Here is a 12,008-nt window from a genome sequence, read left to right on the forward strand (position 1 = left end):
TGTCCAAATCCCCCGGGCTATGCTTTGTCCCTATAGGCAGCAGGCATGAGCGGGTGTCAGTGAGCTCACAAGGGCCAATTGTCCGCAGAGAGCGGGCATTAACTTCTTATTGCAGCCTCACTCATTGCAACTTCACAACCGCCCTGGCTCCCCCTCACCCTCCCTGTTCGATATAATAAGTACGTGGTCGCGAAGTGCTTCCTAGGCTGAGGGGCCTGCTGGCTCAGTCAGTGGTAGCTGTCCAGACAGTCCAGGACCGGGTAGTGGCGCACCCGTCATAGATGAGCCCTGGCAATATGCATGTTTTACCAAATTTTTTCTCTAAAAATGTTTTTTTTTTTTTAAAAAAATGTCTCTAAAACTTGAGGTTTATAAAGTGTAAAATCTAGGGATGCACCAAATCCAGGATTCGGTTCGGATTTGGACAGGATTCTGCCTTTTTCAGTAGGATTCGGTGGAATCCTTCTGGCTAGCCGAACTGAATCCGAATCCTAATTTGCATATGCAAATTAGGAGCGGGGAGGGGAATTGCCTGACTTTTTGTCACAAAACAAGAAAGTAAAAAATGTTTTCCCCTTCCCACCCCTAATTTGCATATGCAGATTTGGATTCGGTTTGGTATTCGGCCGAATCTTTCGCAGAGCATTCGGGAGTTTGGCCGAATCCAAAATAGTGGATTCGGTGCATCCCTAGTAAAAACCTAATAGAACTAATAGAAAACTTCAGCAAGTAAAACCACTCATCATATTGGATTTTTTTTAGCCATTCAGAGTTAGAGGCTTTCAGATTTTTTGTTCTGCTAGTAATTGTTTGGAAGAACTCTAATTATTAAAGGTCTTCCAAGTTTTCAGGTTCTGTAGTGCAGCGTTCAGCTTTCTTTTTTCATTCGTACTTTTTATATTTGGATCTTTTAATGAATTACAAGGCATTTTTAACAGTAGAATTTAATAAAATCTAAAACCACTAAAATCAGAATGTTGATAAATCGGCATTCCTATGCAATAATGGTCATTTAATTCTCTTTAATAAATCTGGAATCAATGATGTAATTGTTGGATTTATGGGTACAGCATGGTTCTCACAATGGTTCCTTCTATGGCATCCCTCAAATAACCTTAAACAGGCCGGGAACCTGTTATCCACTAAGCTCGGGGGAGTTTTCTGGATAATGGATCTTTCCGTAATTTGGATCTTCATACCTTAAGTCTATTACAAGTATGGGATCTGTTATCCAGAATGCTTGGGGCCCGGGGTTTTCCAAATAGCTGATCTTTCGATAACTTGTATCTTCCTACCTTAAGGGGCATATTTATCAAGGGTCGAATTTCGAATTGAAAGAACTTCAAGATTCAAAAAGACCAACCGAAATTAAGTCTGTTTTTTTTTGGTCAAAAACCAATTGACTCCATATAGGATCTAGGAGGTCCCCCATAGGCTAAAACAGCAATTCAGCAGGTTTTAGAAGGCGAATGGTTGAAGTCAAATTTTTAAAGAGACAGTACATGATCATTTTTTTTTTCGAATTTTCCGATTTTTTTTCAAATTGGAATCGAATTTGGACTATTCCCAAGTTGAGGTAAACAAAAAATAGATTGAAATTTGAATTTTTTTCATTCGGAAATTCATCTCGACCTTTGATAAATCTGCCCCTATGTCTACTACAAGTATGGGACCTGTTATCCAGAATGCTCAGGACCTGGGGGTTTTCCGAATTAAAGATCTTTCCATAATTAGGATCGTCATACCTAAAGTCTACTAGAAAATCATGTAAACATTAAATAAACCAAATAGGCTGGTTTTGCTTCCAATAAGGATTCATTATATCTTAGTTTGAATCAAGATCAAGTACAAGGTACTGTTTTATTATTACAGAGAAAAAGGAAATCATTGGGTTATTTGGATAAAATGGAGTCTATGGGAGATGGCCTTTCGGAGCTCTCTGGACAATGGGTTTCCGAACAAGGAATCCTATATCTGTAAAAAGTAGGACCTTTTCTTGGTGGCCATTGTGTAGGTGGCTGTTGCATAGAGCTGGGTAACTTGGTGAAGCTTTATAAATAAATACATAATAATAATTATAATTCTAAATGAGCAATGGAGGTCGTATGATAGTGTTTTACCTAACCTGAAATTCAGCTTTAAATCATCCTTTTTTAAATACAGTTTATGGCTGTCGGAGGCATTCTGTATCAGGCTAATGAATACACTTTGCAGTAACAAGGCGTAGGATGGCTTATATGATAGAGAGAATGTTTCCAATAATGATTCCATTAATTATTTCAAGCCACGGCTGCATCTGGAGAAGCAAAGGTTTGATCGACATATTTCTGACCTCTTTAATTCAGACATACAAAAAGGAATTAAACACTCTTTTCCCCTAAGAACAAATTAACAGTGCATGCCATTAAAATATTCAAATGAAACCATCACCATCTGTGGTCGCATAGCCTGCAGCTGTTACACCAGGTTTCATAGACACTGTCTTCTCTTACTTTCAGTTGTAGTTTGTATTGGTAGTTATATAGACTTCTGAATGTAACTCCTTCTAGGAGCTCCAATGCATGATATTTTACTTATTATTATTATAATATACAGTATATATATATATATATATTAATGATGTACGGGTCAGGGTTTCCCTCACCCGCACCCGCCCTGCTACAACTCGTGCCTGCCCTCACCCACTTCCGGGGTCCCTTTTTAGACCCGCACCGACCCACCGATGGCGTCACAAAAGGGGCGAGCAGACGCGAGACTATAAAACCGGAAGTCGGTTGCCAGCATTTGAAGGTGGCGGGCGGGGAGAGCAGGAGAAGAGGTCAACCCGCACCTGCCTGCGAGGAGCACTGCGAAGTTGACCCGAACCCGTCCGACCCGCGGGTCCCGCAGGTATCGGGTCGGCCCGCACATCACCAATATATATGTGTATAAATTTCATTTGCAGTTTGATCTCAGTGTGCCTTTTTAATGTTTAAAGGGTTATGATGTAGATCGGCCAATTCTAAGCAACTTTCAACTTTTCTAAGCAATCTTTTAGCAGTATTTGTGAATATATTTGTTTCTACTTGTGTGTTCCCTTTTTTTCTGCCCGTGAAATAATGTGCAATTAAGTGTTTTGTGGGGATATTTTGGTAGTCCAAAATGCAAATGGCTCCCAAGCACTGAAGCCAACCATAATTTGTAAACCAGACTCGAACACAAGGCTAAAGTAACATTGGCCAATAGATATACAGTAGATAGAGACCTGATTGAGACTAACTAAGTAGACCTGCTACCAGCATGTTTACTCACTCATATACCTGTTACCTAATCATAGCAGTTTGTAACTTTGTAACTTCTACCTATTTTGGATAAAATAACTCTCTAGGCAACCCTGGGCCTGACTATGCTGCAACCCCTGTAGCTCCTTCCCTACTTATTTTCTCCACAGATATAGGTCTTTGTTGGGCAATGACTTAGCATTGTAATTTATAGACATACATTTGGTACATTTTTTAGTCCTTAATATTTTTGACAGCACTACTGATGTTGAATTATATTTATTTGCAAGCTTTTCTGCGTTCCCTCTGGTTCAACCAGAAATACACGACTCCTTTTCTAAAGATTTGCATCATCTGAAAAGAGATCATTAAAGCTCTATACAGCGCCACAGATCCCAGCTGCTGGGTACAGTACAGATGCTGCAGCTCTTTGGGGCCTTTGCTTCACTAATTACCAGCCATGCTGTTTTCTCTAACTGCCAGACATTGTCCAAATGTTTTGAACTTTTTTTTTCCATTGGGCTGAAAACCCAAAGTGAATAAAAATCGATTTTGTTTTCCCATTAAGGGGCGAAGACGTGAGGAAGATAGTAGTTCATTTTTTCCATTATGGTAAATCCTATGGGAACCGCTCGAGCAGACCTAGCGTGACCTTGCAATGGAAATCCAGCAGAATGGATTCAGTCGATGGGCTGCCGCATGATTTTATTAGATAAGTAAAAACCTGAGTCATATGAAGCTAATTTAATAAGACAATGTACTTTAGAAAATAAACTGAAAGCGAATAGGGCAGCAGACGGGATGTAGAGGAAAACCTGCTGGTTGAAATCAACTTGGGATAGTGCTGAAAGCCCGGCTCTGTTTATTTTAACCCAGTGCTATACGTCTTTAGGATAAATATTTATGAGTAAATTATATAGTAAGGATACATCAATTTTTCTTCGACATGGAAGAATACCTTTTTTTCCCCTTCTGCAGACAGATATAGCAATTATGTTATAGCCAAGGCCCTCCTCATGTTATAGACCTTGATAAGTGACCACCAAGAGGGTTATGGGAATAGAGTAGGTTACAGAAGTATTTCTGGCAGATTACCTATTATAATTGGGTGCTGTGTGATAGGACTGAAAGGCTGACAATAAATCTGCAGTTTTCAGAAGCCTCCTGATAGCTCTCAACTCTTATTCCTCTTCTAATAAAGTAGCAAGAGTTAGCTAAAGTGGTACACTTGTGTGTGTATATATATATATATATATATATATATATATTTTTTTTTTTTTTATAGTTCCTGAAGACGGCTCCAGCTGTTGAGCCGAAACGTTGATCAAATAAAACCTTTTGTTTTTTTCATATAAAGACCTGTTTGGTGCGGTTTTCTTTTTGATTATTACTATATATATATATTTATATATTTAATTTATTTTTTTTTGTCATTTATGGGATTAAACCAGTAGGCCTGTATCTAAAAGGAGAACTAACAGTAGCGGAACTACCGGGGGTGCAATTGTACCAGGTTCCGGCTGGTAGTTCACGCACGCTTTAAAAACCTGCTTCCAGAGCGGCGCACGTTTTAAAGGAGAAGGAAAGGTACCGAAGCAGTTTATTGTTAATAGACTAGTCACAATAGTGCAAGCTATAACACTGGTTATTCTGCAGAATGCTTTACCATACCTGAGTAAACGGCTCTAGATACTCCCTCTGTTTGTTTAGGATAGCAGCTGCCATATTCACTTGGTGTGACATCACTTCCTACCTGAGTTTCCCTGCTCAGTCATAACTCTGGGCTCAGATTACAGCAGAGAAGGGAGGAGGGAGGGGGAAAGGAGCAAACTGAGCATGCTCAAGCCCGTGCCCTGGAGGTTTATTCTGAAAACAGGAAGTCTGATACAGAAGCCCATGTGTACACAATAGAAGGAAAGAAATGCTGTGTTTCTTTTGACAGAGGACTCAGAGCAGCATTACTTTGAGGGTTTACTGGTGTATTTATATAGACCTTTCTGATAGAGCTTACTTAGTTCTAGCCTTTCATTCTCCTTTAAAAAACTGCTTTTGGAGGGGGTGGGCGGGGCTGCACGTTCTGTACCCGGGCCCGCCCCTCCATTGTTAAGTTACTGAGAACTAACCCCCTCCCCAATAAGAAAAGCCTATCTACTACCCTAGATAGTCACGTTCCCTTCTTCCTACCCTCATAGTGCATTATTCCAGAAAGTGCCCCTGTACAGCATGCGCACTTATTTATTCAGAGTAGTGCAGCAGAACTCATGAGCGCCATCTTCCAGGTCTTCTTCCTATCCTCTTCCCTTTGGCAATTCACAGAATTTTCGGCGCATGCGCAGTTGGTACAAATACCAGACTGCTCCAACTGCACATGTGGCAAATATGCCGTTCTCTCACCGAAGAAGACCGAAGACCCGGAAGATGACGCCCATGAGCTCCGATACTCTGCATAAATAAGGGAACATATGGTACAGGGGCACTTTCTGGAATAATGCACTATATGGGTAGGAAGCAGGGAGAGGAGACAATATAGGGTAGTAGATGGGGCTTTTCTTATTGGGGGTTAGTTCTCCTTTAAGGGCTTAAAATATTATTCAAATAGAAACTAAACATTCCCCGTGTGAGGCATGCGATAATAAGAAACAGAAACCCACATTATATAATTAAACAGAATGATGTATGGTTTTTTTAAGAAAAAGCTGTAATGATAGCTTTATCTTAAAAGGACCCTTGCACTTTTTCATTTAAGAGCTAAAAAAGACACAAACACAAAAGTATTATAGAAGCTATACCTATATTGGCTAACAATAAAAATAGATTGCAAGCTTTCAGAGCATCAGGCTAATACCTCACTCTTCCACCCCCTGTATTATATGTTCTGTAGGTTTTCTTACTGAGTTGACTCTAGCTAACCTTGGCCTCCTTTCATTTGTGCACTGGAACAGGCTTTATTCCCTGTACTCTTCTATCATGGCAGTGATTCTTCAGGATAAATGTGCAAAACAGTAATGTTGTGTAGCTTAGAAACTTAACTGTGCAGGGCAGTTGTAAATGAGCCATTGTCTACCGTAGCTAATAATGTACTCTCATATATAAAGGGCATTGGCTTGAGGGATGAAGACAAAACTTTGCCTCTTTATAGATCCCTGGCATGGCCTCACCTGGAGATTATGAGCTGGAGAGAATGCAGAGACATCCAGTATAAACTTTACTATAAAGCCACCTTTTCCATAGTTTCTGTATAAGTCTGTGTTTATATAATATAGATATAAGGGTTAAGCACAGCTTTTTTCAACCGAAATTAACTATATAACTTTGTAAATTACTTTGATTGTTAGAACGTGTATGTTTATTCATGGCTATAGGGAACATGGCTTTACCCCACTAAGTTCTATCATTTCAGGTAAGAAGAAATGTGGCACAAACACATAGGGCAAATTCACTAAAGCGCAAAGCGGGTAACGCTGGAGCAAATTCGCCAGCGTGACGTCATTTTGTTAATTTGCCGATTTACTAATGGGCGCTGGTGTAAATTCGCTAGCGAAGTGGACCTACTCTAGCGATACTTCGCACCCATATGCCAAGCAAAGTTGCGTTATGGCGAAGGGACTTAACTACGCTAATTCACTAATTTGCGCATTTTACTGAACGTTACCTCTTGCGCCAGACTTGCCTTCGTCACCTCAGACCAGGCGAAGTGCAATAGAGTTGGTAGGGATTGCTTCAAAAAAAGTTGAAATTTTTTCTAAGTCCCAAAAAACGCTGGCGTCTTTTACTTTTTTAAGGGTGATAGGCTTTAAAAGATCGAAAAAATTTTTGGGGGTACCCTCCTTCCCCCCTACATTTCCTAACATATGGCACCTAAACTATACAGTGGGCACATGTATAGGGCAAAATAACAACTCTATTTTATTTTATGAAGGTTTCCCAGGCTTGTGTAGTGTAATGTATTTGCTGCTACATATACGTCCATTGTACTTTAACTTGTCGCCGTATGCAAATTAGGCATCGCTAGTGTAACTTCGCTTTGCTTGACTTATTAACGGTAGCGGAACTTCGCTACCTTTCACCTCCCTGAGCGCAACTTTAGTGAATTAGTGGCACCCTGTCGCTCCGCAGGTTAGTGAATTTGCCCCATGGGTTATTTATCAAAATCAAAATTTATCTGAGTTTTTAAAATAAAGTCTGACCCAACTAGAATCCAATATTTGACCTTATTTATTATTAAAAAAAATTGTGATTTAATCAGATCTGGGGGGAAACTTGTCTTGAAACCGACTTTTTACACCCTTGGGGAATAATACATCTCGAAAAAAAAATTCCACTAAGAATTCGGATTTTATAGTTAAAAAACTTTTGGGTGTTTGGCAGTCGGACTTTAATAAATAACCCCCAAAATGTGCTTAGAACGTTTTAAATCGGCTCTGATAATTATGTATAAGAATTTTGCACAGCTGGGTCCAGCGGGTGGTCTTCATTTCAGCCATTGCATTTCATTCTACGGAAACATTTAGGGAGGTTTCAGAATGTAATATGGTTCTTTTGTGTTTTGTTTCAGCTTTGGTTTGCCGTTGTTAATGGATTTTCTGGACAAGTTTTGTTTGAGCGATGGTGCATTGGTTTGTACAATGTGGTAAGTGAGTCATTTTTTTGTTTTTGATTGCTTGTCGCTGTTATGTCTATGAGGTTCATCACATTCAAATATCTACATACAGTAAGTCAGGAGTTTGCGTTACACCCAACTGCTTCTTATGATGAATGAAGAAAGGAATGTCCAATCTATGAATCATTTTTTACATTGAGTATAAAGCCACATATTCCATTATTAATAATTGCAATTAATAATCTTGTTTTGGCGATATTATGGTTTAAAGGCTACAGCTGCCAGCAATCAAGCATAAGGGCTATTTTATTAATTGTAGTCTTATGCATTAATCTTTGAAACATCTAGCAACCTTCAGTAGAAGAACAGCACCCTCCATCATCACCTTTCAAAGAAGCCTTTGGTTTTTTTGGTGTGTGGGAACATAGTTCTGGTTACTCAGCAGGGAGTTCAGTCCATAGATCAGTTACTGTACCAAAATCACACTGGGCTCAATACAGTTTACCTGCTCAGAATCAGAATTTATGTATCTCAAGTGATTACAAAAATTAGGATTGTCTTCCTTCATACTGTACACAGCAAGAAACTGAGGTCAGTGTGTTATCTATCATCATTTGTGCATCAAATTTAGCCCTAAAATGGATTCTGGATATACGGACACTAAGGGGCAGATTTATTAAGGGTTGAACTGAAAATTCTTATTTTTTTATAATTAAAACTGCGAAATTTGACTATGGAATTATCCAAACTCGATTCAATATTTGAGATTTATCATACTCTGGCCCTTTAAGAATCAAATTTGACTAATCACAACCTAAAACCTGCCAAATTACTGTATAAGTCAATGGAAGAGGTCCAGTGACCAATTTGGAGATGTTTGTAGCCTTCCTGACATTCAAGAAAAAACCTGAATCAAGTTTGGTCGAAATCGAATTCGATTCAAGTTTTCGGTCGGTAAAATGAGTCCAAGTTCGCCATATTCGATTTTTTTAAAGAAATGTCCCCCATGTCAAACTAAGTAAAATGGAATTCATGTTTGTTAACAGAAACTCACATGAATTCGAAATTCGACCCTTGATAAATGTGCCTCTAAATGGAGTTTGGGATGGTCCGAGTGTCAATAGAAAATTGACAATTGCCCGACGGAGCAGGATTGTATTTTAATGGCAGTCATTTTAAAATTGTCACGAAAGTCCACCAGGAGTATTTAGGTGATTAGATGAACAGTGGGGCAGTTTGGAACATTTTTCTACCCCCCACTGCGCTACAAAATTGCTAAATTTTACCTGTGTGACGTTACCTCTTATTGGAGAAGTAAAACAAATATAATAGTTTGGAAGCAGAAATACTTAGCTTAGGGTGCAGACTTGGAGCTAGAGATGTCCAACCTGTTTAAATTATTCTCCAGAATATAGACTTTCCTACACGTATAAGCACATGGAAATGCCCCAGTTACTGTGGAACAGTTGCTCCCAGAATTACTTGACAGCCAGGGGTCCTTCATTTAAGAATAATGGAATGCAAGTAAGACTTCACTGCCTGGACATAGTAAGAGCATGTATTTTTGCACAAATCTCCAAACCGTGAAGGGATTAGTTTTTTCAGTATAGAATAAAATGATCCTATATTATCAAAAAACATATGGAGCAGGCACTCAAAATAAAGGCATTCTTCCACCAGGCAGATAAAATCATGTAGAAAAAGTTTATACATAATAAACTTTTTCTAAGTGATTTTGTCTGCCTGGTGGAAGAATGCCCTTATTTTTGCTCCATAAGTTTTTCGGTTTATCCGCTCCCTTTGCTGAGGGCTCAGGGTGGTGAGTTATTACTTTCTTGAGACCCTTGATCCGTCCTATCCTATATTATCACAGCCCATAGCATTATCTAGGGAATATAACTACAACTATTTTGATGAATAGTAGGATTCAGAATATAAGCCAAGGCTTTGTTTTTTCTGTACTTGGCTACAAACATTATGAGCTCTTATTTCAAGATTAAAAGCCACTGGTTCAGAATGTTGGATACTGAAACAGATTTTGGAATGTATTGCTCCTTGCAACTAGAAAGTCTGCTGTTTGAAACCAATACAGAAAATGGGTTCCCGTATAGACTCTGTACTTAAAGGGATACTGTCATGGGAAAAAAACATTTTTTCAAAATGAATCAGCTAATAGTGCTGCTCCAGCAGAACTCTGCACTGAAATCCATTTCTCAAAAGAGCAAACAGATTTTTTAATATTCAATTTTGAAATCTGACATGGTGCTAGACATATTGTCAATTTCCCAGCTGCCCCAAGTCATGTGACTTGTGCTCTGATAAACTTCAATCACTCTTTACTGCTATACTGCAAGTTGGAGTGATATCACCCCCTCCCTTTCCCCCCCAGCAGCCAAACAAAAGAACAATGGGAAGGTAACCAGATAACAGCTCCCTAACACAAGATAACAGCTGCCTGGTAGATCTAAGAACAACACTCAATAGTAAAAACCCATGTCCCACTGAGACACATTCAGTTACTTTGAGAAGGAAAAACAGCAGCCTGCCAGAAAGCATTGCTCTCCTAAAGTGCAGGAACAAGTCACATGACATGGGGCAGCTGGGAAACTGACAAAATGTCTAGCCCCGTGTCAGATTTCAAAATTGAATACAAAAAAAATCTGTTTGCTCTTTTGAGAAATGGATTTCAGTGCAGAATTCTGCTGGAGTAGCACTATTAACTGATGTGTTTTGAAAAAAACATGTTTTCCGATGACAGGATCCCTTTAAGATATAATTTCACATCAGAAAACACCTCTCCTCCAACAGGTTTTGGGGAAAAAATACAATGCTAGACGTACAATGACATCTGTTTCTGTACCACTAAATCTTGGATAAAAGACATTCTGAATATTTCATGACACATAAATCTTCCCCATTTGGGGCCATTTATAACCTTTTAGCTTTCCCCACTTCCTCCTATGGTGTTATCGCCTTTAATAGGATTGTCAATGTTCTCCTTGCAGATATTCACCGCCTTACCGCCTTTTACGCTGGGAATCTGTGAGCGAACTTGCAGCCAAGACAGTATGCTAAGGTTTCCCCAGCTCTACAAGATCACACAGAATGCAGATGGATTTAACACACGGGTAAGTGGGAGAAAACTGCTGTTTCAGACAGTAACTTGTGGTGCTCTATGACTTCTCATATAGAAAATAGACCCAAACATCAGGCTCAATTTATCCAGTTGGTAAGTACAGATTAAAGGTATTCTGTCTAGGGATGCACCGAATCCAGGATTGGGTTTGGGATTCAGCCAAGATTCGGGCTTTTTCAGCAGGATTCAGCCGAATCCTTCTGCATGGCCGAACGGAATCAGAATCCTAATTTGCATATGCAAATTAGGGGCAGGATGGAAATCACATGACTTTTTGTCACAAAACAAGGAAGTAAAATACGTTTTTCAAAAGAGAAAACTGATTTTTTTTATATTTAATTTTAAAATCTGACATGGGGCTAGACATGTTTTCAGTTTCCCAGGTGCCCTCAGTCATGTGACTAATGCTCTGATAAACTTCAGCCATTCTTTAATTCTACACTGCAAGTTGGAGTGATATCACCCCCTTCCCTGTCAGCCTCTCAACGGAACAACCAGATAACAGCTCCCTGACTCCTGCATTGCTAGGTGTAGGTATGAAAATAGTACTCAATAGTAAGTTGCAGTTATGTAAAAATCCAAGTCCCACCACAACTCCTCCAGTTACACTGAGTAGGAGAAAAAATATCTTAACTGAAAACAGTTCCATTGTTAAGTGCTGGCACAGGATCAGGAAAAATGACCTGAGTTGGCTGCCTACATACCAATATTAAAGGGATGGCTGCATACATACCAATATTAAAGGGGTGATTCACCTTTAAGTTAACTTTTAGAATGTTAAAGAATGGCCAAATCTAAGCAACTTTTTAATTGGTCTTTATTATTTATTTTTTTATAGTTTATTTACCTTCTTCTTCTGACTCTTTCCAGCTTTCAAATGGGGCTCACTGACCCCATCTAAAAAACAAATGCTCTGTAAGGCTACACATTTATTGTTATTGCTATTTTTTATTACTCATCTTTCTATTCAAACCTATCATGTTAATATTCCAGTCTCTTATTCAAATCAATG

General features: G+C 39.1%; 1 protein-coding gene across 2 annotated transcripts in view; it reads left to right on the plus strand.

The window, feature by feature from the left end:
* LOC108707568 (phospholipid-transporting ATPase IB) overlaps window positions 1-12,008 on the plus strand; it is a 425,456-nt gene that overhangs the window by 280,957 nt on the left and 132,491 nt on the right. For both annotated transcript variants that reach the window (XM_018245563.2, XM_041582662.1), the window contains exons 28-29: window positions 7,816-7,890; window positions 10,866-10,988. In XM_018245563.2, coding sequence (XP_018101052.2) covers window positions 7,816-7,890; window positions 10,866-10,988 — 198 coding nt within the window. The remainder of the gene's footprint in view (window positions 1-7,815; window positions 7,891-10,865; window positions 10,989-12,008) is intronic.

The sequence above is a fragment of the Xenopus laevis genome, chromosome 2L (genome assembly GCF_017654675.1).
Source record: "Xenopus laevis strain J_2021 chromosome 2L, Xenopus_laevis_v10.1, whole genome shotgun sequence".
Classification (NCBI taxonomy): domain Eukaryota; kingdom Metazoa; phylum Chordata; class Amphibia; order Anura; family Pipidae; genus Xenopus; species Xenopus laevis.